General features: G+C 54.7%; 9 protein-coding genes across 9 annotated transcripts; 4 read left to right on the forward strand and 5 right to left on the reverse strand.

Moving 5' to 3' along the window:
- The first annotated feature begins 1,897 nt into the window (after positions 1–1,897).
- MYCTH_2309396 (uncharacterized protein) lies at positions 1,898–2,987 on the forward strand. The gene is made up of 2 exons (XM_003665477.1): positions 1,898–2,493; positions 2,547–2,987. Exons 1-2 carry the CDS (start codon positions 1,988–1,990, stop codon positions 2,791–2,793), a joined length of 753 nt encoding a protein of 250 aa, XP_003665525.1. The 5' UTR covers positions 1,898–1,987; the 3' UTR covers positions 2,794–2,987.
- A 2,364-nt stretch (positions 2,988–5,351) lies between these two features.
- On the reverse strand, positions 5,352–5,727 carry MYCTH_112086 (uncharacterized protein). Its single transcript, XM_003665478.1, has 2 exons — positions 5,697–5,727; positions 5,352–5,638 (listed from the first exon to the last, which is right to left on the reverse strand). The coding sequence occupies exon 2, from the start codon at positions 5,619–5,621 to the stop codon at positions 5,406–5,408; it is 216 nt and encodes a 71-aa protein (XP_003665526.1). The 5' UTR covers positions 5,622–5,638; positions 5,697–5,727; the 3' UTR covers positions 5,352–5,405.
- A 113-nt stretch (positions 5,728–5,840) lies between these two features.
- Positions 5,841–7,184, forward strand: MYCTH_2309397 (uncharacterized protein). Its single transcript, XM_003665479.1, has 3 exons — positions 5,841–6,141; positions 6,187–6,494; positions 6,544–7,184. The coding sequence occupies exons 1-3, from the start codon at positions 5,971–5,973 to the stop codon at positions 6,740–6,742; spliced, it is 678 nt and encodes a 225-aa protein (XP_003665527.1). The 5' UTR covers positions 5,841–5,970; the 3' UTR covers positions 6,743–7,184.
- Positions 7,185–8,249: 1,065 nt separating this feature from the next.
- On the reverse strand, positions 8,250–9,385 carry MYCTH_2129372 (uncharacterized protein; the record flags this gene model as incomplete). Its single annotated transcript, XM_003665480.1, has 2 exons — positions 8,250–8,270; positions 8,351–9,385. 2 exons carry the CDS (start codon positions 9,383–9,385, stop codon positions 8,250–8,252), a joined length of 1,056 nt encoding a protein of 351 aa, XP_003665528.1.
- Positions 9,386–10,066: 681 nt separating this feature from the next.
- On the reverse strand, positions 10,067–12,683 carry MYCTH_54054 (uncharacterized protein; the record flags this gene model as incomplete). Its single annotated transcript, XM_003665481.1, has 3 exons — positions 10,067–10,455; positions 10,648–11,497; positions 11,568–12,683. The coding sequence occupies 3 exons, from the start codon at positions 12,681–12,683 to the stop codon at positions 10,067–10,069; spliced, it is 2,355 nt and encodes a 784-aa protein (XP_003665529.1).
- A 1,915-nt stretch (positions 12,684–14,598) lies between these two features.
- On the reverse strand, positions 14,599–16,167 carry MYCTH_95623 (uncharacterized protein; the record flags this gene model as incomplete). The annotated part of the gene is made up of 1 exon (XM_003665482.1): positions 14,599–16,167. One exon carries the CDS (start codon positions 16,165–16,167, stop codon positions 14,599–14,601), a length of 1,569 nt encoding a protein of 522 aa, XP_003665530.1.
- A 2,199-nt stretch (positions 16,168–18,366) lies between these two features.
- On the forward strand, positions 18,367–19,302 carry MYCTH_54141 (uncharacterized protein; the record flags this gene model as incomplete). Its single annotated transcript, XM_003665483.1, has 3 exons — positions 18,367–18,481; positions 18,716–18,967; positions 19,070–19,302. 3 exons carry the CDS (start codon positions 18,367–18,369, stop codon positions 19,300–19,302), a joined length of 600 nt encoding a protein of 199 aa, XP_003665531.1.
- Positions 19,303–20,266: 964 nt separating this feature from the next.
- Positions 20,267–21,887, forward strand: MYCTH_2065743 (uncharacterized protein; the record flags this gene model as incomplete). The annotated part of the gene is given in 5 exon segments (XM_003665484.1): positions 20,267–20,455; positions 20,544–20,775; positions 20,858–21,002; positions 21,016–21,177; positions 21,482–21,887. The coding sequence occupies 5 exon segments, from the start codon at positions 20,267–20,269 to the stop codon at positions 21,885–21,887; spliced, it is 1,134 nt and encodes a 377-aa protein (XP_003665532.1).
- A 1,088-nt stretch (positions 21,888–22,975) lies between these two features.
- Positions 22,976–24,663, reverse strand: MYCTH_2309402 (uncharacterized protein). The gene has a single exon (XM_003665485.1). The coding sequence runs from the start codon at positions 24,333–24,335 to the stop codon at positions 23,361–23,363; it is 975 nt and encodes a 324-aa protein (XP_003665533.1). The 5' UTR covers positions 24,336–24,663; the 3' UTR covers positions 22,976–23,360.
- Positions 24,664–24,666: the final 3 nt, after the last annotated feature.

Raw genomic sequence — 24,666 nt, forward strand, 5'->3', positions numbered from 1 at the left:
GATACGCGGAGAACGGAACGGGCGTGACTCGCATGTTCGGAAATTGTATATTAGGATCCTTTCCCAGTACCAAGCTAGTCTTTTTGAACACGCCGGGTTTCTCCTCACTGACAACCAGTGCTCGACTGAGTATTCACGATACGAGGAACACAACTTGCCATCTCGTGTCGTACACTTTGACGACTACAGCACCGTCTGCGCTCTCTTTCCCATGTCAGCCCGTGGTAACCCCTCTCAAATGCCACCCTCTACCCAGCCAATATCTTCCGGCCCATCACCATCCGGAGGTTTACAGCACTTACCAGGGCCTGCCCAACCATCACCGCCCCAGCCCTCCGAACTGTCTCATAGTCACGTAGCGGAGACCCCTATTGACGGCCAACGGCAACCTGGAGAGCTCCAGAATTTCCCGGCACCCGCGCTTTATGTGCCCTGTCGCAACGGATCCGCGGCAACTGGGGCTGGCACCTCGGTTATGGCGCCATCTTCGGCCGGCGCGAACTTCTACGATGCCTATATCCCCTTTACGCCACCGTTGCCTCCCACCCAGTACGCGGATCCCGGCAATCCCCCAAGGCCTGGAGAAATTCCGATCATACTGCCGACCAAGATCATGCCTCCGACGAAGAAGATGAGTGAAAAACGAGCAAAACTGGTCGGTCCCTTGAAATAAACTCCGCGAAACCGGGTTCTAGGACTTGCTGACAGTTGGTGCCCCAGGCTTGTGATTCGTGTCGACGGCTTAAGATGCGGTGCGACGAGCGCAATCCTTGCAAGACCTGCTCAGAAAAAGGCGTTGACTGTATCTATCGCTACCGCGGGCCCTCTCTTCTGTGAGTTTCCTTCCCTTTCGACTTAACTCCCGCGGCTAATCTCCCCCTTCTGAAGCGAGACGTTGGAAGAAATATCGAAGGTCGTTACAAAAATGACCAGGACCTGGAAATCGCTTGAGCGGCGTTTAGAGAACATTGAGAACGCGATGGGCATGCTGGCCGAGGACGAGTTATCGTCCTCCGAAGACTCGACTGACTGGGCTATGCCTACCCTCACACACCCACTATCTCCTCTTACCTGGCAGCTGATCCGGGATCGCTTCTGGGAGATACCAGGCATCCGGAATATGGGCCGAAATCTAGACGATCACTCCTGGATTCTCGGAGAACCTGATTTTAGCCTCGTTCAAGCCCCCGGGCTCGATAGCAGCCGAGTCGTCTCGGAGGCTGGCATGCACCCGACCGCTATCGATCGGGACAGGGCTGGCGGGTATCCCGCCGAAGACAAGATCTTCAAAGCTTTGAGCAAGGAACTGGTGTGGAAGTACGTCGAAAGTTTCCACAAAAACATCCAGGCTATCCATCCGCTTCTACCACTGGCCGAGCTGAAGGTTATGGTAGGGCAATTTCTGGAGACGAACCATCAGACCGAGTCGCCTCCAGTGTCAACGGAGACCGCAGCACAGCAATCTCTTGACAAGTGTCTGGTCCTGTTGGTGCTTGCGCTCGGGAAGATCTGTCTGTTAAGGGGCAGATCCCCGGGGGAACCGGCGATCGCTGTGCAGAGTCCGTCCAGTTCGAATTCTCCCGAAGCCCCTGAGGACAGAAACGCAATCCCTGGATTGAATTTGTTTGCTTCTGCGATTGAACTCCTTGAAAAGCTTACTGGAGCTGGTCCGAAGCATATCTGCGCGCAGATCCTGGCTGGACTATATTTTGGACAGCTGGGGAGGGTACGGGAGACCTCGAGCTATATCAGCAAAGCCGCCTCCGTGTTGCGCGAGAAGACCGGCCAGTAAGCCTTTCCTTGGCCGCTAGGACCACCACCCGGGAATTTTGCTAAACCGCTACGGATAAATAGGTCCCTTCGCAGCGAGGCAATAACCGAAAAGTTTGAGAATCGACTCGTCTTCGCCTTCTGGACATGTCTAGAGCTCGAGAGGTAAGTTTAGTTGCTTTCCAGACGCTGTTCAATGCGCGCTAATTAACCGCTTATGGACAACCATAGCGGCCTCTTCATTCGTCGATCGGACGCCTTGGGTCCCAAATGCACGGAGATACCCTACCCTAACATAAAGCTTGCAGACTCGGACTTTGACACGCATGTGCTCAAGGGTTTCGCAGCCCAGGCGTATCTCCGCAGGCGATGGCACGAAATATACAACCTTCATGACGGCGTAGACGAACCACTCCGCGCGGCCTACCTCCACCATGCCGAGGAAGCCCTCAAAAATCTCCAGTTTCCGTTTACGGAGAACGAACCGCCTGCGAAGGACGTCGTATATGCAAAGCTGCGTGCCGGATATTGGCGCGCATGGGTGGTCACTTATCGGCCGTTTGTACGTCGGGTGCTGGAATTGAACGGCGCCAATCGCCGCCGAGAACTTACTCCAGAGGACACGACTCTCGCAGGTCTTGGCATCAAGGCAATCATCGAATCTACTCGGGCGTTCCACGGGCTCGAGGCAACCATTACAAACCCGTTCGAAACCGCTGTTGAGTAAGAATGCTTTTCCCTTCTTTACATGAATTCAGTCTAATATGTATTACTAGGCAATTGGGGAATCTTGTCGTGCTTTTGGCGGCCTCTGTGGATCCAACACTTCGCAATTATACCAGTGAGAGCATGCTTAAAGAATTTTTCTCCTGGGCTATTGGGTTTGTTAGGGCGGTTGCGCACCCTACAAGCGCCCTTCAAACTATCCTGAGCATTCTGATGGGCCTAGAGCATAAGATCATCGAGAACCCCGGATACTTTGGGGGGCAGAAGTGGAAGACCCTCGGGATATCGGTTGAGTAGATAACAGGGAGGCCAAAATCCGAGAGAGGGATTGTGTATTCCAATGTACTTATGGGGCAAATTACATGCTCCGCTGAAATGCTTCATACCTGCTCTGAGCAAGCTGTGAAGGAAACAGCGAAATGCGCCACATGGTGGCACTAGGTCAGATGTTTTGCTGCTGCGCGCTGCTAATGGCCATGTCGTGATTTGACTAGTTCTGCTGGAAGAAGAAAATCCTCCACAATACGAAGCAGAGGCCAACAGCCACCAACATCCTCTGTATTACTGTATTACCTTGCTCTGGTTCGGTCCTTTTCCTCTTACGGCCTACCCGCACCAATAAATAATGGAGCCCTTCCGTCGACGAATTGCCGTTCCCTCGCTTCTCAGGCGAGCAGCTTGATTTTACTATAACGATCATTACGACCTTTATCATCGCCCTCTACTTTTATCACCACTAGCTATAGACAATACCCATCCATTTACAACACTTGACGAGATACGTCAGGTTTGTTTCCATAAAAATCGGATATACCCTTCATACATATTAGTGTTAATAATAATATCCAGAGTCAAATCGTCATGTTATCAGTCCCTATAAACGAGCAGCTTAAAGGTTCTCCTGACAAGCGTTCAGAAGGAATCCTAACGTCCTCCACCCACGAAAGAGATGATCATATTATCTCTGTAGAGTTTGTAACCCGCAAAGGTAGATACGACAAAGAGACAGTTTAGGGCTGGGCGAAATCTGGAGATTGCTTTGTAATACTACATAAGAGGCTGGCGCACGACAAGAGTCCTAACTTTAGAACGGAACAGCGTCTAACTCTGACCTCCAAATCTGTGAGTTTTTGTGGCGGACTTGAGACGTTCTATCGCATGATGGAAATGATGGAGCGCAAGAGACAAAGGATGCTCGAACAGGTGACCCATTCGGCCACAGTTAATAGGGTCGAAGTAATTTGACCTGGGAATGTAACTATCTCGAGTCTCAGCGAACAATAGAATTAAGGGATGTCACTGGTCAAAGAAATCCTTTCGGAGTTGGGACCTGTTTGACGTTTATATTCCTCGCCCCTCGTTGCCGACAAGACAATAGTTTTAAGAGCACGAACATCACAAGTCTTCCGGCTTTCCTACCAACAGGGGCTGGAGACAGCCACAAGATACACGTAGCTGGTCGCCTTCAAAGAAGACAGACCCACACTTCACGACCTACATACACTAGGTACACAAGTCCTTTTTTGAGCAGCTCCACTTCAGGATACACTCCCTCGCTTGAATTCACGGCCCCCCTCCCTCCACCAGAATCACGTTAGTTCGCGGAAATTGCTCCGCGATAAGGCATGAAATATCTGTATTATGGCGTGGCGATCCATGTCCGTATAAGGGCCCAGCCACTTTTGGATTCCGGATCGGGAGTCTGGCTGAAATCTTCCCGACGTTGAGTGGTCAATGGCTTCGCCCTCGTGTATTGGCAACGTGAAAGTGCCCGCCTTTCCTGCATAATCGGCACGGGGAACACCGGGCGATGTTATGTTACGAACTGTCGATAGCTGGGTGACTTAGAGGACGGCGTTGAGTTTTAGAGCATATAACGAGTGCGAATCTGAGCTCACCAGTCAGCGGGTATAACAATGTCCTATTTCCTGTCAGGAACTCCTACAGCAGAGTAAGAAGAGAGGCAACTGACAGACTTCCTTCTCCTTAACATGCCTTCTGCCGTAGACACATGGCTTGAGAACCTCCCTTTGATAGCATCGGATACCTATCGGGATACTATCGGGGGGGTTCGGCTTCAGCGTAGAGCGTCCGTGGGCATCACAAAGCTTATATTCTCGGATTTGTCTTCGCCTCTGCCTCCACTTTCTCTTCACTAATAGGGTATCTGATCATTGGCCTATACCACTTACATCGCCGGGCGCGCCGCTTGGCGACTGGTTATCGAGTACTCCCAATATACCGTCACTGAACCCGTAACGTATGGTTTTACTTCTCAATGGTATTCTATATACTAATTTCGCTTTGTTATATACCACTATGATTCGCAATCCTCCTGTTCCGCTCCTACAACGACCTGTAGCCGCCTCTTAGACACTCTCCATCCTGACGCGGGGAGGGCAAACCCATCAAGCAGCGGCGGGAGAAGGGTTTCGCCACGAATGCAGTGAAGAGCGAGTCTTTGATGATTTACTGTGTACGCAGTGTAGTCATCAGAAGTGCTTTGTATGTTGGGTTGCATTAAGAGATTGAGGGCTACGCTTTCTAGCCCGGTGGGCAGTAATCGTCGGTCGCCCAGATGGTTGCGTTGAAGAGACAGAGCGGTGGTGGGGCCCAGGTGCCCAAAGTGCCCAGGTGCCCAAAGTGCCCAAAGTGCCCAGGTGCCCAGGTGCCCAAAGTGCCCAGGTGCCCAGGTGCCCAGGTGCCCAGGTGCCCAGGTGCCCAGGTGCCCAGGTGCCCAAAGTGCCCAGGTGCCCAGGTGCCCAGGTGCCCAGGTGCCCAAAGTGCCCAGGTCCAAAGTGCCTAGGTGCCCAATAGTTATGTTTCACAAAGTTTGTCGCGATACTGACGCTATTGCCAACAAATCAGGCCTCATTCATTGATAGACTAGTAACCAAATCTTAATAGTCTTATGACTTTTGATGCCAACAAGGTCTCTGCTGCAGCAAGAGAAAGTGATTTGTTCCTGTCGCAGATTCAGAACCCTGTGGGGCATCCTGTGCAGGTGCCGGGGGATCTTCTGTTGGTGCGGAGATCTCCCCCTCGCCGTTGCACCGACTGCAGATATACTTTCCCAGCCGCATTCCTGAGCCTTTGCAGACCGGACACTGAACCGTTGAGCTCATTTTTCTTGTATATCTGTCTTTGGTGGCGGGTTAGTATACAGTTATTTACATGCCGTGAATGTATGGAGAACATACTGAAAGTCTCGTGTCGTCGGTTTTATCTTGCTGGCAGGATGATGTGTTGGGCATAGAGGAAGGCGAGCTGGCTTGGGCCGCGGCGCATTGATTTAAATAGCACCCGATTTCAGGCTCATGAGATCCCATCCCACTGGCATTTATGCACAGGCCCGTCCGGGAACCTGGTGGAGACGTTCGCCGGCAGCCGGACATTTCCGACGTTTGCAACCCCCGCACTCTGCCCAAAAATTGTTACCGCCATCCGTAAACCGGGCAAAGTAGCCTTCTCGATATGGCTTTACCACCAGCTTCAACAGTCGACTCGCTCAAGTTCTTTGAAGAAAACGGCTACTTTTCCGATGACTGCGCGGCGATCGGCCGCCTGGTCATAGATCAGGAAACGAAGGGGAACGTGGAGAGCTCCGAGACTCTGAACCTGGCCAAGTCCATCCTTCTCCATGAGGTTTGTTTCAAAGCACCTTTGATGTTCCATTCTAACCGGTTCCAGCGCTGTGGAGCGATCCTCGAACCGTACCTTAATTGTCCAAACAACATAGAGCTCTGCGTTGCCCTTGGGCCTGACAAAAACCACTGTTTCGTCTTTACATTACAATCAGGCGAGACAGACCGTATCATCATCCACATGTGGAGTCCTCGATCGCAGGGCGAGTTGTACCGTGGCTCTCATGTCGACCTTCCAGGGCAACGCGCTTTGATCGCCGCCCCGGCATCTAATGGCTTGCTTGAGCCTCCAAGTGCCATTTTAAGGATGAGAGAGAACAATCCCATCACAGTTACAATGGCGAACGGTGGCATGTAAGTATACCTGATCGAAGAACTCGTTATTTTTTCTGACATTATATAGCACAATAACGGACCGACGATTTGTATTCCGAATCCTACAAGGTTCTACGATCTCGTTTGACTTGCGCAAGGAAAAGAACCCCTCAGAAGTCGCGGGCAAGAAAAAGAACCCCTCAGATGTTGCCGAGTTCACATTGGCCAACATGGATTCCATGGTAATGGGGGGCAGAAGCGCTCCCGACGATGGGGATAGAAGCTGATGATACGGCTGAATATATTGGAGCCTGGGTAAGCTCAGGCTGTACCGCCTGGGTCTGAGTAGAGGAGTAGTCGCGATAAATGGGAGCCGACTGAAACACCGAAGGATCTTGTTCGGCCGGGACAGATCTGTTCTGGAAGTATATCGCGGCGTCGACATTGAACGATGCAATGGACTGATCGCAAGAAAATGATGTCGCCGGCGCGGATTGCAAGGGCTGATTGGAGCTTACTTTGGTGTGGTTTGTGACTTCCTGTGCGGGATAGCCGGAATTTGCTGGTCTCGTTTCTGTGGCCACACCAGCAGTCCTTCTCATGTTCCGTAGCCTTTCTCGAATACGCTGGCGTATTGCTCTGCGTCGCTTCTTGTGGGTACTCTTGTCGCGGCATTTGTGGCTCAGATACTTTTTTGCCTGCGTGAAGACAGTGCCACAGCATGTCTCATGAATGGGGTAATCTGCGCTACAAATTAGTTATCTCGTCCAAGTAATACTGAGGACTGAAGCCGTACGCAAGGCATAATGCCGTAAAAGATCCTGTTCCCTCGAAAATTCATATTTCCATTCACAATCCTCGTACGGACATGTAAGCGTCCCTTGGGTTGCTGCGCGCTCCTCGTCCGTGGATTCCAGCTCTTGTGCGGAGCGATCGCTCTTCCTCGTCCAGGCCAGAGATCCGATATCATCACTCCTGGCGTTGGCGTCGGCAAAATATGCTATTTCCAGCCCACGGTGTAATATCAGTTCGCTTAGTTGAGTAAGTAATGTCGTGGCTTCCAGTCCAGCCTGATTTCCGCCCGAGACAAGCGCGCGCAATCTGTCGAGCGCCATCGTAATTTTGTCCTTGGAACACGGTTAGATGGTTCTTCTACGAATTGTACAGGACCTTTACCTGATAGAGCATTGTGTGTCTTTTCAGTTCCTCTTCCTGGAAATACACGGAGCACACATAGCATTGGCCCATCTTGTCGGACTGTGGCTAGAAGGAATTGATTGAAATTAAGACTCCGAAATGGCGCGAGCGGAAAGAAGCGATGGCATGTGGATTCCCCGCATCTTACCCGTCCACGCCCCACCTTTCCTCGGGCCCCCACACGTTCGCCCACGTTACACCTCCGGGGTAAATAACCCTAGTGTACACTAGTGTGTGACTTTGGCACCACTAAGCCAGAATCAGAAAAGCTGCTAAGGTTGGAACTTAATGCTGAGTTCGAGTTTATTTTCTCAACAATGCGGACGAAAGGGGGCAACTCCAAACCCAGGTTTCTTTGACAGAGACTTAATAGTTACTTCTATTATAGAATTATTAGATCGCGCGCGCAAAGGACACAAGACATGCTTGGAGCGGTTAAAGCAATAGCCATCACTTTTCTTGCCTATCCTGAGAAACTCTTCTCACAACTCCAACTCAATGGACTAATTAGCTTGCACTCGCCTACCTCGGAATCACCTATTATCTTTCTCTGCATAATTAGAATACGCACTGCCGGATACCCTCTGCAGGCTGAGCTTATGAGACAGCGAACTGATTCTGACTGCTCAGGTCAGGGAAGTGCAACCTTGAGAGTATCATCTAATTATCTCGAATGGAGGGAATCTGCCATCGTTCACGTTGTTGCCGGCGGCGGTGTCGATGGAGGAGGAGGCCTGGAAATCGTCAGCCGCCACAACAGCATCTAGGGGAAGTTCGGGGGCGGGACTGTCGGGAACAAAGCAGGTTCGTCTGTAGGCGGCGCCCGCAAACGCTACCTCGCATGCGCAGCGCGAGCAGAGCACCGGTTCCGGGGACTGCTGTGCGCTGGCGGCGTCAGGGTCCGAGCATACGGAGAGCGTCGCCTTCGGGGTTGCGGTTGTCTCGGGGCTGCTCACCGGGGCCCCAAGTTCCACTTGAGGATACGAGACATCCATGGGGCAGAGATGATGCTGAGGAGCGGGCGGGATATTAAGGTAGAGGGGCATCTGGGGCGCCCAGCCGCACTGGGGAGTGAAGTCGTCCAAGTGTTCGGCTGGAAGAAAAGGGAGGCCCTGAGTCAGGTGGTACTCGGCTCCCTGTTGTGCCAAGCCAGCAAACCAGGGCGGCGGAGCCGGAGGAGACTGCTGAGCGAACGGCGAGACAGTTGCATCAGATGCAGAAGCCGGTCTCGTTCTTGCCACCCCGCCTCCCACCTCCCCCAATAGCACCACTTTCCGCGGCTGATACCGGTACTTCGGAAACGCTTTCTGAAATGCCCTCAGCTCCTGCAGCGCCCACTGCTTGAACCGCACCTTGACATGTTCTGGCTCCATCCCCCAGCTTGCTCCGCACACCGAAGAGACGGATCCGTGGCTGACGACGGTCCCGGGCGCATGTGCCTCGCAGAAGGCTACCGCCCGCTCGCGGTAGCACTTGCGGTAGAGAATGAAGGCATTCAGCGGCCGCCGGACATGCCCCTTCTTCCGACCTTTCCCCGTCTCGGCCTCGCGCGTCGCCCGGGAGCGGTTGACGAATGCCTCAATGTCGGGAAGCGGGATGTGCGCGAACCAGGTCAGCTCGCTGAGGGGCTTCTGAAGCAGGTCGGCGAAGCGGACGTCGGAGGGCGTCCCCCGCTGAGGCGATTCGGCGATGCCGCCGTCTACGTTGTAGTCTTGGAAGGTCGTCGACGGCATCATTGCGGTGGTCTTCCGGGGAAACTGTCAGATATTATGGTGTGTTGGTGGGTGGTAATCACGCAGCATTTAAATAGAGCATTCAGTTGCGGGAAGGAATAAAGGTTGGTGTGTTGGTTTTTATGATCATCCTGAGCTTGTGTGAACAATAGCAAAGCACGTTGGTGTCCAGTTGCATTGATTAATTGATTAATTACTCCAAGGAAAACAAGATAACTGTTCTTTGCTCAACGCACCATGAATTTGGTTCTTACCTACCTTATGATCTGTTCTTTGTTTCCGAAAAACTGTGGTTGAATGCTAGTATAACCTTTCTATTCCTCTTGTTCCGTGCATATGATGATGAATTTTTGGGGATGGTTTTGGGTTCGCGTACTGAACTGCTGGCCATGGCTAATTAGAACCCAAGAAGCCATTGAACCGATCGGAAACTCTCCAACCAATCTCCACTTTGTGCAAGCTGTTGATAATTATTGGCTATGTGTTTTGTTTGAGACTCCTTCATGTCTTCGGTCTCAGAGCATTACGTCCGTACTTAACATCTATTCCCATAATTACCTAAACCTAACCAAACAAAACATCAAAACACTTACGCCACCGAACGCCAAACCAGCGCCTAATTACGACTTGCCGTTGTCTTGTGTCTCCCTGCTTTGCCCTGCGTTCTAATTACTCCAACCATCACTCGTCGCCGTCACCGTTATCACCATCACCATCACCATCCTCATCATCTCCTGCATTCCCCTGTCCCTGGTCAACATCGCCATCGCCCTCGCCCGCCGCCGCCGCAGCACCGCCACCAGTAATAGCAACAGGAGCAGCAGGAGCCACCCTGACGACCTCGACGCCGCGGTCCTCGACCTCCTCGTCGACGACGACGGCCCCGGCGGCGGCCCGCACCAGGCGCACCTGGACGCCCGCGGCCAGCAGCTCCCGCACGCACCGCTCCTTGCGCCACGCCGCCACGTCGTCCCCGGCCGCCAGCTCCAGGTCCAGGCACCACCGCTTCAGCCGCGCCACTCGCACCTTGGTCAGCAGCGTCTTGGACGCGGCCCGGAAGAAGGTCGCGGCTAGGTCGATGCCTACGTCGTCGTCGTCGTCGTCGTCGTCTTCGTCGTTGCCGTCGTTGCCGTCGTTGCCGTCGTCGCCATCACCATCGTGGTAGTCGCCATCGTTATCATCGTCGTTGTCGTTTGCATTGTCGTTGTCGTTGTCGTCGTCATCGTCACCTCCGTTGGGTCCTTGGACGGAGGGCGAGCCACGGCCGGGGAGTGCGGTGCCGCTGGGGCCGGCGTGAGTCTGAGGGTTCGCGGTCGAGGGGCCCTGGTGGCCGCGGTTGGTGGGCGTGAGGGAGACGAAGTTGGACGACGTCGAGGGCTGGGCTGGGGCCCTTGGGGGCGTACGAGGGCGTTTCGAGGGGTGTGGCCCTGATTCAGGTGGGTCAATGGCCGGGCGTTTGCCTTTTCCCTTGAGGTCTTCTTGAGGGTTATTATGGGATGCCGCAGGCAGCGACGGTCGACCGGTGGGAAGAGGGTGGCGGCCGGAATCGGCCGCGGTGGCGCCGCTGACCTTGTCGATGTAGCGATGCAGCACACCGAGGGCTTCTCGGGCTCTCAAGGTGTCGGCCTGCGTAAGACCCCTGCTCGATCCTCTCCCGGAGGTCTCCGCGGAGAGAAGGGAGACAACCTCCCGCGTCACATTGGGCGATTTCAGTGCCTCGGGATTCGCAAAAGGAGAGGCATTCTTCTTATCCTTCCCCTTTCCCCCTTCCTCCCATACCACCTCCTCCCATACCTCCTCCTCTGGCTTTGGGGCTTGGAGTACTGTGCTGCCGGTGTGGGATGGGGACATATGCCGTGGCAAGGATTTCTTCACGTACGGTCCGTAACCAGCTGCTCGAGCTAGGTGTTCTGCTTCAAACGAGGGCCACGCCAGGGAGGGTACCACCTGAGGCTGTGCTCGCCAGTGATGTCCCGGCCCGTCCCGGACTTTGCGAGTTCGCTTGCGAGACACCAGTTCGTACCTGTCCGTGTTCGACAGGGTCAGACGCGGCAGCTTGAATTCTGAGGCGCAATACTCGTTTGGGACCATGGGCTGAAAATGGTTTTCGAGCTGCAAGGGTCAATGTTAATAAATGAATTCGGCCACAATAACAGCGGATGGGTGAGCCCGAGAAACTCACGTAATAGCACAAGAAGATATGGCGGTTGTTGTATGCTCCGTAGGTCTTCATGTCGTATACCTTGCCCTTCCACTGCGCGTTGGCCTCGTTTGCGGTGTCGTACTTGTACAGTACCAAAAACACGCCGTACACGTCTGCCGTGAGCTGGCATAGGTCCTCGTTCGTCCAGCATCCCGGGATCTGCAGTCTCTCCCAGAGGTTCACCTGACCGGACCACTGACTGTCGAGGCCGGCAGGGCCTGTCGCGTACGTTACCCCCATGTTCTGGTTTTCCCTCGAGTAGAACGCGTGACGAGGATGGTTGGGGTTCACCAAGACCCTTTCTAGAAAACTGAGATGTTCTGCCTTGACCCGAAGCCAGGAATGCGCGTTGCCGTACAGCAGCAGGCCGATGGACGACCAGTAGCACTGGCCATCCTCAATCAACTTTCCGTGCTCCTCGATCGTCTGCCAGTAGTTTGGATGCTTGAGAAAGGTAACATCCTCAACCATGGGGAAGCCCTTGAGCAAGGCGGTCCTGCCCTCGAACTTGCGCAGATCACCCAACCAGTCTGGCGCGTTAAAGATGCTCTCCTGGTTCACGTACTTATACCCCGTCGACAAGAAGTCCGCTTTTGCCGCTTGAATCTCATCGGGAAACTGCTCTTCGAATGGTTTCGTGTATCCGATGGACTGTCTGATATTCGCTATGTCCAATCGCGTGTCTGAGAGCGGTCCCGAGGGGGGCGTCGCGTTGTTTCCGGCCTCGCCATCATCTTCAGAAAGACTAACCGTGCTCACCTTTGCTAGTACACGTGCGAGGAGCCAGGGGAGCTGGTCGATGTCGATGCCGCTCTTGCGGTTCAAGTATTGCGGTGGCGGCCGGTCAGGGGCAGCGCCGCCTTGCAGGTTGGGGCCATGAGAAATAGTGGCCGCGGCGGCCGTTACAGCTTGGCCTGGTGGCGCTGCGCTGCTGTCATACACGTCCACCTTCTTGCTCGCGTACTTGTTCGGGTCGAGGAGAGGCGCCTCCCGGCGGATGGTCTCGAGCTCACGGTAGTAGAGGGCGTTGGCCAGCCAGTCTTTTTCCGCTTCGGACGCCTGGTCCAAAAAGGCCTTCAGTGCCTCGGAATTCATGCTGAGCAAGCTTCTTTCGATGGCTTCACTGTTGTGTCACAGAAGACGTGGGGCGCGCAGATATTTGCAGATCTTGTTCGAGTTTTCACAGCTCAGGACCATTACTTCTCACTTCAATCAAGTACATGAACCCACAAACAAAGACCAGCTGCCGAATTGACTCAGCATTCATCCCGGTCCAAATCCGGAGAGGAAGAACGAGGCTAAGGTTGAGACAAAGTGCAAAGGACCGAGGCCAAGCCGTGGGTCTTTGTTCGTCCAACCCTGAGATTCAGAGCCGGGAGCGGAACATTTTCTACGACCCAGAAGTAAAACAAACAAAGAAATACAAAGAGAAAATTTGATTTCAATGACAATAGTTTTTGGTGGGACTCTTTTTTTTGGTTGTTGTTTTTTTGGTCGATTGGGTGCAAACTGCCGACATGGAATCCGAGGCTTCAGGCATGTTCCATTGTCACGAAACTTCAACTGCCTCTGTGACTTAATAGTAATTGTCCATGGCATGTCGACACTAGCGAGAGCAACCCTTTATGGACAGACTACAACCATCCTTTCCTTTTCATCCCAAAACATCGTCCCCTTCCTTTCCTTCCCTTTCCCCCCCTTCCCAAAATGAGACCCGGCTAACCGAAGCAGCCAAAGCCGGCGGATCCAGCCGCGGGCCCTTCGTCTGCGTGTCGAAGTGGAAAGTTCAAGTGAAGCAGGTGCACTCGCAGGTGTTCCAGTATTAGGTGATACCTGGCAAAGAATCATCTCAGCGGCATGGTGTCCTTGGTTCACGACAACTAAGCAGAAAGGTGGCTATGATTGAGAAGCTCAAGCTGGCAACACGCATCACTCACTTCTGGCTGCGGTTGGTCAATTCAGTGTCTAGGAAGGATGTCATGGTGGCAAAAATAGCATGTAAGACTCTTGAAGGTCAATGAGACGTTGGGTCGGGTTTATGATGGCTCGAGGTGCTGCGCCACATCCCAATCACGTTGTGCTGTGGTTGTGCATGATTGCTTTGTAGCACTGTTGCTCGAATCATCAAGGGCCCAGCTCCGGTCACTTGCGGGGAAGGACTGTGGAGCGTGGTACTGCGTACATAGTATATTATCCAGTCTCTGAAGGATAATAAATGTAGTATCAGTTCACATTGGACAAAGCTGTGGCATTGTGCTCTCGCATTTCTCTCAGCTGGAATGAAACGTTCCGTCGACCAACGGAACAGGTGACACTGTTAAGTTTAGCAGTTATTACACTACTCTCGGTCAAGGAAGTTACCTGCCTTATGTTGACGGGAACATGTCAGCCTTGTGATCGATGTTCATCATCGCACTCCTATCGGTTGTGTGCGGCAGAAGTGGTCTCAGGGGTATAGATCGCTATCCTTAGTAGAGCTCACGACAAGAGATAGACCGCCAAACACCCGCGTTTTTTGATGTCAGAGACGGAGCTCAACTGCAAAGTTCCCATAATTAATAGAGCATATGTTCGATTTGGGCCATCACATTTTACGTTAATTAGGTAAGTTTCATAACCGGCTTAAAGTGCGTTACCACCTGAAGCCTTGCCTTTCAATGGATGTCAGGGATGATTGAGGTAGTTAACTTCCTTAGCAGGTACCTAGGTAATTAAGGCACCTGGAAGGGATGACAAAGAGCTAACGGACTCGGGTATTCCATCATCATTAAAACCGAGTCTGAATCATCACTCTGCTCCTATCACACACCAAATAACTACTCGACAATCCCTCTGCAGTCTCGGTAAGAAACCAAGGGGAGGGTAAAAAGAGCCACCATAAAGCCAGCGGGTGGCTACAGGAGCTAGAGCCTGCCTTGAAACAATAAGAAAAAGATCTTCGTTCTCAAAAAAAAAAAAAAAAGAAAAGAAAAATCAAAGGGTGGGGGATTACCTCGAGTAGATACCATTATTAATGCTGCTGCGGCTGCTGCTCAGTTCCTGGAGCAGGTGATCCTGTGCCCGAAGACGACTGTTGCGACGGCATCTCCGTCGCCCCTGTGGGGGCCGGCGAGGGGGAATAGGAGGAAGCATGCTGTTGCTGCGGTGACTGCTGCTGCTGCTGCTGGGGCTGGGGCTGGGGCTGGGGCGCCGGTGGCGGTTGCTGCTGGCCCGGGACGTACGTCCCCGGCGGCGGCGCGGGCATCGCCATCCCGTACCCTTGACCCTGACCCGGCGGAGGGGGTCCCTGGGGCGGGTAGTAGGGCTGCCCGGGGAAGGGTTGCATGTAGTATGGCTGCTGCTGCTGCTGCTGCTGCTGCTGCTGCTGCTGCTGCGGCCCGCCCGGGAACGGCGAGGGCGCGTACATGGCCGGCTGCTGTTGCTGGTGCACGGCGAAGGGGGCCTTCTCGGACCCATTCGCATCTGCCGGCCCACCTGCGGGCGGCGGCGGCGGAGGAGGGGCGTAGGTGGGGATGATGACCGGGTTGTTGCCGTCCGGGTTGCCGATCAGCTCGACGGGGTAGCGCCAGCGGAAGCCGTGCTTGAACCAGAGCTTGATGCGGGTGCCGGCGCCGAGGGTGTCCCAGTACTGCCGGAGCAGGACCCGGTCCTCGGGGCTGCGCCCGGGCGAGCGGCGGGTGAGCAGGATGAACCAGAGGGAGAGGCAGCACCAGCAGATGGTGCCCAGGCGCAGCGCCGGCTTGCCCAGCATCATGCGGCGGAACCAGAGGTACGACTCGACGAAGCCCAGCAGGAAGATGGTCGGCAAGACGGTCGCCACCGCAATGACCCACGCCGCAACCACACAGCCCGTGTAAGTCGAGCACCACGTCCGGTCACGGTCGTCGTCGCCGCCGCCGCCGCTGTAAGAACCGCTACCGCCGCGAGAGCCGCCGCTCCCGGCCGTGTAGGTCGGGCCGTAGTACTCGGACGGATTGGTCGCCGTCGGGTTGCGGCAGTTTTTGATGTAGTAGCTGTATTCGTACGCGGTCGTCTGGGCGGTCGGGCGCGCGGTCGGCGGCACCGCGGTCGGGTCGATATACTTGGTCAGGTACGTGTGGACGCTGTTCTCGTAGTCGGTGTAGACGGTCGTGGCCGTCGACTCGGCTTCCAGGTAGGGACGCACATCGTAGGGTATGTAGACGTACGCGTCGCCGACGACGGTAAACGGGGTGGGACAGCTGGACGGAGCCGTCCAGGTAACCATGACGGCAAAGTTGGTGTAGAGGTTGTCGTCGGTAGTCGTGGTCGGGACGAGATCGCTCTCGCCGACGCCGTCGGTGAGAAAGACGCTCACGATTTCGACGTCATTGTACGTGTACGTCCAAGTTGAGGTCGAGACGGGCTTTGCCGTGGGCGTCACCGTCGGCTTGACCGTGCGGAGGTCGGTGTCTGTGTAGTAATAGCAGTCCTCGGTACACGTCTCGTCTAGCTTGACCACGCTTTCAACGAGCAAGTAGTACTCGGTCACTGTGTAAAAGGAGGCGAGAGCGGGCTGGACGAGCGCGAGGATGGCAACGAGGCCGGCTAGACGGGCCATCCCGGAAAGCCCCCTTCTCCTTGTTGTTGTTGTCGTCGCCGTCGCCATGGCCGCGATGCTCTCTGGTGGAGGGCTGTGATTCTTTTCTTCACGAGGCCGTCCAAATGGGAGAGGGCGCGAAAGGAGGATGGGGGGGGGTTGTTCAGGCCCGTAATGTCCATTTTGATCTTACACTACTCGTAGCTTGTTGGCCGCGCCCCGATCTCAGCCCCAAGAGCCGCTTCTCGCCATGGCGTCGTGCTGTTCTATTAGTAGGTTAGCCTCGCTGCAAGGTGTGAGATCGCGTCAACTTGGCATCCCGCCGTTACCTTGACATGGCCCGTCTCATAACAAGACTGCACCCATATCCCGTCTGGACTTGTTAGTGAGGCCCGCGAGGCTCACCTACCCACCCGCTCCCAAAAAAAGGAACTGTACGCTAGTGTAGCCGCACCCTGTTCAGGCTTCATGCCAAGCCGTCCAATTCAGACGAACCCCCAATCAGCAATCAGCACTGCCTTCGCCCTTGACCAGAATGAACATCTGGACCGTAAGGCCGGGTCAACTCTGCGCCGGGTGAGTCCAATGAGGGAATTTTCGTGTATCGCGGAGCAGAAACCGCTGTCGTTTCGGCAGAGAGAGAAAGAGAACAGAGAGCTCGGGCACACACACCATTACTTAAATGTTGGTATGTACTGTACTGTACTGTACTCTACATATCCGTACACTAATTGAATTCACTATATAACGATATCTCGGTGTAGTGCCGCCTTACCCTCTCTTTCTTCTGCCTTGTGCGTCTCTGCCGTCGACTGCGTGCCGCTACCCTTGAGCATCAGTTATCGTTCTAAGAGCACATCCTAGATATGTATCTGCCGTGTGCAAAGCAATGGATTTGATCTTCGTGGCTATGTCTCTATCCGCATTTTGCAGCTGTCCTGCCACTGTTAGTGGCTTTTTTTGGGCAGATCAACGGTCGTCTTGCCCCCTTGGGTCTTTAGCCTCATCAGGCCCTTGTCACACCGTTCCCACACTACTACAGTAGTATAGAAGAGGTGTGTAATCCGTATACTACATAGTAGTTCTGACTGGCTAGTTTCGGCCTTGGGCCAGATAAGGGCATTTCGGAGCGGGGCTCCTCAACTGGCACCAGAGTCTGCTGCTATGTACACAAATTAGATACTGCAATGCGAGATCACACACATGGTGTCCCTTAGTGTAGTTGCGCACGTATTCGAGTGTATGAACATATATGGCCATTTGTTTGGTAACTTCAAGTCCCTGATCCACGCTACTCGATACCTACAGTAGGTATGTATGGATCATGGATTATACCCGTTCAAGTACAATACATGCACTAGTCCGTCGTATTTTTCGTCCATAGATAGGGCTGAATGTCAGCGGAGATCTCCCGATACGCGCGGCGACCATGGCCAGGGCGTGTTGTAAGTCTGGATATACACTACCCCGTTCGGAAGTGCGTGTCCATTGCATTTGCGGCTCAACAAGCCCTGCCATCTCGAAACGTTACCCTGCGCAAGTACTACGTATGTACACCGTACTCCTATGTGGGAGGCAGCTGAGCAATGTCTATGAAATAACCATACAGCAACGAAGGACAGTCACTTCCTCTGAGAAAAGCAAACGCGTCTTTCGCGACATAGTTGTGTTGTGGTATTTGAATTAATTAGGTTAAACATCAAGTTCATGGATGTGCCTACCACAGGTACCGGGGCATCTCCCTCGATGAGTAAGGGACTACTTCAAACTAACCGAAGCCATGCCGATGGAAAATGTAATATCGGCCAATCTCCAATACGTGTCCGTACAGGGTATTAATTACAAAGCGTATAAAAGTATATAAGACCTTAGGTTATAGATCGAGTCCAAACCTGGTTGTAACACTATCGCAGGTGTTAGCTATTCGGTACTTACCTTCGCGGTTTCTTTACCGCTTTGAGCTCCCGGGGCTATCATTAATTATGTAGCATTCTTCTTCTCGCATGGAGACCGGCTGGGGGTGGCTTTCCCCGCCCTTGACTCATTGACGGCGCAGCATCAATAATCCCCGTCTATCCCGTCACTAATTAGAAGACCAAAAATACGTTCGCCACCGACCCTTCTCACAAAGGGACTATATTAATCCACGCAGAGAGATCTTTTGAAGTCAGCAAGGAAAATCAGGGGTTGAACATAGCCCCGAACCCATCGGCCGTCGCGATGTCTGTCTACGCTCTTGCTCGGTCGCCAACTCACGAGTTCTCCAAAACTCCCGTCCAGGAACTCACCCTCCTTACCGGGCTCGGAATCGAAGGCGACTGCCACCTCGGCGTCAGTACGTTTTACTTTTATTACCCACCGCCGCCCCCCTCTTTTTTTTTTCTTTTTCTTTTTTTTTTTTTTTTTGCCGTCGTTGTTTCCCCTTGCTCCCCACTATCACCGTCTCCGGGGCCCTCAAATCAAACCTACCTAAAAGAGAACACCAGCCGGCCCCCCTCTTCTCTGCAGCTTCCCCCGAGGTGGACAAGGACTGACAAGAGCCCTCTCCCGCCCCTTCCTCCTCCCCCAGCCGTCCAGCACCGCAGCCGGTTGCACATCAACCCGCCGCCGCCCAACCTGCGGCAGGTGCACCTGATCCCCAAGGAGATCCTCGACGAGCGCTCCGTCAAGCCGGGCGAGATCGGCGAGAACGTCACCACCGTCGGCATCGACCTCCTGGCTCTCGGGCGCGGCACCAGGCTGCACTTCTTGCCGCCCTTGCCTGCTACTACTACCGCTCCGTCTCCTTCCCCTTCGGAGGAAGAAGGAAGCTCTGGCGGCAGTGGCGCCAGCGAAGAGGGTGCGCGCGGAGACGGAGACGGATACGGAGACGGAGACGGATACGGAGATGGAGACCGGGACGGGCCCGAGGACTACAAGCAAGGGGACCACGCCGTCGTCGTGCTCCAGGGGGTGCGCAACCCGTGCCCGCAGATCGACCGGTTCCGGGCGGGGCTCAAGGAGATGTTCGTCGTGCGCGACGAGGAGCGGCGGATCGTGCGGCGGCTGGCCGGCGTGATGGGCACGGTGGAGCGCGGCGGCGTCATCACGGTCGGGATGCGCATCGTCGTGGAGGAGCCCGACGGCGGCGTGTTCGAGGAGCTGGGGTGCGTGTGAAGAGCGGCCGAGGGTGACCCTCGTATCTTATATTCTCTGATAAAATCTCTCTCCCCTCCCTGTAGCGGATACTGATGTTTTTATTTCCCTAATTAACCCTACGGATGCGAAGTCTTGACAGCCGCAAAGCGGGAAGAAGCAGTTGGCCCCAGGAGAGATGCATGTAAGCAGCAGCCGATACCAGTTCTGCTCAGCTGGCAGTAGGATAACCGGGTATGTCGACCTCAGCCGGCGACGCTGGTTGGTTCCTCCGTGTAAATAACGGTCTTGTTGGTGCGGGACTTTTAGCCAGAAAAGTCCCGAAACCACACCTTCCCCCCCTCCCCTCCTCTCCGTGTCCAGAATTAGCATTCCTGTTATATCTGTCATTTCCCCCATTTGGAGCCCCGTTCTCATAGGCCGGCAACCAACTGCCTGCCGATCCTGGATACGCAGCCAAGAATGCCAGTATTGCTCGGCTTATAGTATTGCGCTTGACGTAGCAGCTCCAAAGCAGGAGGGAACAGACCCCGTGCCGGACTATCCCTGTCGACCCCAAGGGGTTGGGGAACTTGCCTCTCCATTGTTTGGCTCTCCGATCCGGTCCTCGGCCATGCGTGGATGCCGGCTACCCCAGATTCAATTTAGAGTTAATTCGGAGCACTGCCGAGGATGGGGCCGACCCCAGCGGCACCCTGTTGTGCGGAGGTTTCAAGTGATTCGAGTGGTGTTGCAGGAGGGCAAAGTCCGCCTTGGGGTTGCTTGGGTGTGTCTCCGTTTCTTGTTGTTCTTTTTTCTAATTTTCTATTTTCCCGTGCGGGCACCTCTCGTCCCCCTTCCGGCATCCCACGCGATTTCTGTCCCTCTCTTGATATTGACATGCATCCCGCTTTCTTCTTTCGCACCCTCCGCCCACCAACTGCTGTCCTTCGTTGTCCACCGTCGAAGGCGGCCGTCTGTGATGCTGTCGCCAGCCCTTGTGGCCATGTCGTCAGAAAACGGCATCTTCGCCGTCGACCCTGAGCGGGCCGCCGAGGACAACTCCGGCTTTCTTATTGGGGTGGTCTGCGCGGCCTGGAGCCTGGCCTTCGTCACGGCGCTGGTCCGCTTCTACACCCGCGCCGTCGTCTCGCGTTCGTTCGGCAGGGATGATGTGTTTATGGTCTTGGCCGTGGTAAGAATCCGCACGCAACCTCTCTCTGCCGGCGCCAATCCCATGGCCGCCATCAAGTCGCCCGCTGACCTTGTGCTTTGCTCCACAGCTGTGCGGGATAGGAGGGCTTGCCTCCTGGATCGTCGGATGCCACAACGGTTACGGGAGACACATGGATACCATCCCCCCAGAGCGCTTCTTGACGCTGATCGAAGCGCAATTCTACCAATCCATCGTGGAAGCCTCGTTCGCTTTTGGCTTTCTCAAGATATCCATCGCCTTGTCGCTATTGCGTTTCAGCAGGGGCAACTGGTACACCAAGATCCTGTGGCTTCTCATCGGTATGGCGGCAATCCCCCCTGAATCCGTGGAGAGAGTTCGCCTTCTCGTCGTTTGTTGACTGGAATCGTGAACAAAAAAAAGGTTTCACCTGTTTCTATACGCTCTTCGCTTTCGTCACGTTCCTCGCTTACTGCAAGCCCATCGCAGGGCTATGGGACCCGGCACTTCGAACAAAGTGTTACAGCAGAGTCATGTATAGAAACTTCGGCCTCTTCAATGCCGGTGAGTCGTTCTTCCAGTACCCGCAAAACAACAGAGCGCCCGACCCCCTCGCTCACGAACTTGATGGTGGTTAGCATGCAACATCTTCACCGATATCAGTTTCGCCACACTGCCGGTGCCCCTGATATGGGGTCTGCAGCTCCAGAGACGAGTCAGGATATATCTAATCGCCATCTTGAGTGGGGGTTACTGGTACGACCACATCTCCGCTTCGACTTGAAGTCCGTGGCTAACGATGAGCTAATTAATTAATTAGTGCCGTTGGCTTGGGCATAGCAAGGGCGCTGTTCATCATTGCCTATGTCCGCGAGACCGACGGAACCTTGTACGTTTTCGAGCACTTTAGGACTGCTAATTACCAAACAAAATTGGGAATTGCCATGCTAACACTGCACAGCCTTCCATTCGCCCCCTTATTTGAATCGTAAGTCAAGGTACTCTCTCCATCCGTGAACACAGCCTTGGTGCTGAACATGCAGGCAGCATTCAACTCGATATCGGCATCATCGCCGCCTGCGCCCCGACCCTCCGCCCGCTCCTGGGACGAGCGCTCAAGCTCTCCACCACCCTCGACCCTTACCGGGGCGCGAACTACTACCGGGCAGGTAAAGCCCTCGACCGACTCCCGCTTAGCGGAAACTCCACGAGGAGGTACCTGCGGCAGAGTACTGCCTCGGGGCAGTTCTTCGAGATGAACACGGGGAACAGACCCTGGATTGCCCCGGAACGTAAAGTCTCGGTGTTCTCAGCCAGTGCCGTCCATGCCGAGCGTGCGAGAGTCAACGGGGAAGCGAGCGGGGAGGGCCTTGAGGCACCCGTCATCCTGCCACCGAGAGCCGCGGAGATCAGGGGGATCGTCAAGACTACCGAAGTCAGGGTCGAAGAATGACGCGGCGTCCGAGCCTGATGGAGTCGTCGACTTCTTGCTCCTTACAAGACTCGTCGTTATCAACGTTAGTCCGACAAGGCCGTTTCTTGACGAGACTCAGGGGAGAGAAAAGGAAAAACCAAGAAAAACCACGGTCTTGCGCAGACCTGGAGAGAGGCCCGGAGAACATCCAACTCGTGACAGGCGTCACGCTGTCACGAAAAGATGGATGACGGCCTAGAAAACAGCCACAAAATCGTCGGATGATGTCGACTATATTACATCCCTTGTCTCTCGGTCCTTACCGGCCACTCCCCAAAACAAGCACAACTCATGTGCTACACATAATAACTTTCTGGACGATACCTGACGGATGGTACCAAGGGTGATATGCACCCGGCGGGAGTTATGACTCAGCCAGGGCGCAACGCTCCTGTCCATACTGAAGCGGCAGAGCGATATATATAATCCGTATATAGTTTTTCTTCTGCTCGACCAACTAATAACCAGGGATGTCACGCGCGCGTCCTCCGTAATCATCGCTCGGCCCGAAACCCTGGGACAGCGGAGTCGCCGATCTGGGACTCGGCCATCAGCCCGACTTGAATTATCTATTGACCCTCGACTGGGATAGGTTATACCTTTATTATCGAAGTATGGCTGTATCCCTGCGTTGAACGCCACTCCATGAGTGCCGATCTTTCAACAAATGATTAGAGAACAGGGTTTGGTGCCCATACCGGGAGGGTCCTCATGTCTAGCTCACTACACACGACTGTCGTTACCGCAACTGAGGCACTAAGAAGGTGTTGTAGGAAGTGGCTTCTTGGATTTGAGGGATTGTAGAGTACCTCAGGTAATCAGTTGGTATTAGTGGTGAATATACTTTTGTCTCTCTTCCGTTTATGTGCGAATGATCACCCACTGGGATGTGAATAACTTGTGAAAGGGATGAGGAAATTGACCCCTGTCTTGGTTTGATACCACCCATGAGGACCATACATCTTTCTGCCTATTATTATACATAGCCCTGAACCGCGTGGAAAACACTGAAGGTATCTGTATCTTAGGTAAGTCAGCATTTCTTAAGCAAAAAAGAATTAAGATGCATCATTCCGCGATAAATACAGGCAGGTATTGTCCAAGCGAGAGCTCCTATGCGAACATCCGAGGGGTCTCTTGTTGAACAAGTTGCCATCTGCTTGGACCCTGACCTGCTGCTCCTTTGAATTGATGAAATTCGCGCAAGTCCATAGGTATATTAAAACCAACCAAAATCGTACAAAGTCGTCGTTTGCCAAGTTGTGCATAACCCGAAAAGAAAGGGGAAAAAATTACACCAAGCAAAACTGCCAAAGAGAAAAACCAGAAATCAGGCTTGAACTCCACCCCATGTAATTGATTCATAGAAACTTGCCCGCGTTCCTAACGCCCCCAAATTTTGGTATCTCGCACCACCATTCTCCCTTTTTCCCCCTCGCCCGCCCATAGAAATCAGCATTGCTCCATGCCCATCATCATGAAATCCATCCCCATGGGCGGGGACTCGCCTGAGTCTTCCCCCTGACTCTCCATCCCACTCGCACCCGCACCAACACCCGCACTAACACCTGCACCAGCACCGGCGCCAGCGACCCCTCCTCCTACGACCAAGCCACCACCACCACCGCCGCTGACTCTCTTTCCCTGCGCCATAACCCCACCCGCAGTAACAGCAGCAGCAGCAGCAGCAGCAGCAGGAGGAGGGCCGACGACCGACGCGGCGGCCAGACCGGGCACGGGACCGGGGACGCCGGCCTTGAGGGCGAGGACGGCGAGGCGGGCCTCGTTGCGCTCGCGGCGGAGGCGGGCCTCGGCCTGGCGGAGCTTGGCGCGCTCGGCGCCGAGGAACTCGGCCTGGGCGCGGGCCTCGTCGCGCTCGGCCCGCAGCCGCTTGCCCAGCTGCCGGGCCGCGTACAGCTCGTTGCGCGCCGTGCTCAGCTGCATCCGCGCCTCGTCGCGCTCCCGCGTCGCCTGCTGCAGCAGCGCCCGCAGGTCCTCGTCGCTGCTGCTACTACTACTACCGCTGCCGGTGGTGGTGGTGGTGGTGGTGGTGGTGGTGGAATTGTCGCCGGGCTGCTGCTGCTGCTGCGGCTGGGCAGGGTTATAGCTGGTTGTGGGCGCCGCTACGGACCGCGGGAGGGCATGGTGGTGGTGGTCGAAGCCGCCCGGGCCGAGCGGGTCGGTGGGCGAGGCGAGGTAGGGTGGTTGGTGAAGAGAATGGGGATGATGAAGCGGCGGCGGGGTCGCTCCTGGGTGTCCTGGCCCCTTGTTGAGGGCGGCATGGACGGAGGCGGGAAAGTGCGGTTCCGTGGCCGAGTGGAGGTGGACGTCCTCGGGGGAGGATCCGGCGGCGAACTGGTCCGGCCCCAGAAAGGTGGTGAAGTCGGCGCCGTCGTAGGCGAACGGGTCGTCGTAGAGGCCGACCATGGGGTGCGGCACAGCGCCCGCGGCGCTGATCGCGGGCTGCTGGCCTGCTGGCGGCGCGGCGTACGGCACGGTGGTAGCGGTGGTTGTGGACCGGTTGAATTTAGGCAAATGTGATGGCGAACCCACAGAAACCGAGCACCTGGGGCTGCCGTCGCCGGGGGTCACTTTGGAACCAAGGAATGCCGTCAGCTCCACTCTTTCGACGTCGGTTAATAAGAAATAAGAAATGCCGTTATCGAGAGGTCAACGCTCCTGTGTAAGTCGTCGCATTCGGGCGGGATTGGGAAGCGCGTGTTGCAGGAGAGAAAAAAAACGAATAACAATAAAATAA

This window comes from Thermothelomyces thermophilus, chromosome 5, assembly GCF_000226095.1.
Source record: "Thermothelomyces thermophilus ATCC 42464 chromosome 5, complete sequence".
Lineage (NCBI taxonomy): Eukaryota > Fungi > Ascomycota > Sordariomycetes > Sordariales > Chaetomiaceae > Thermothelomyces > Thermothelomyces thermophilus.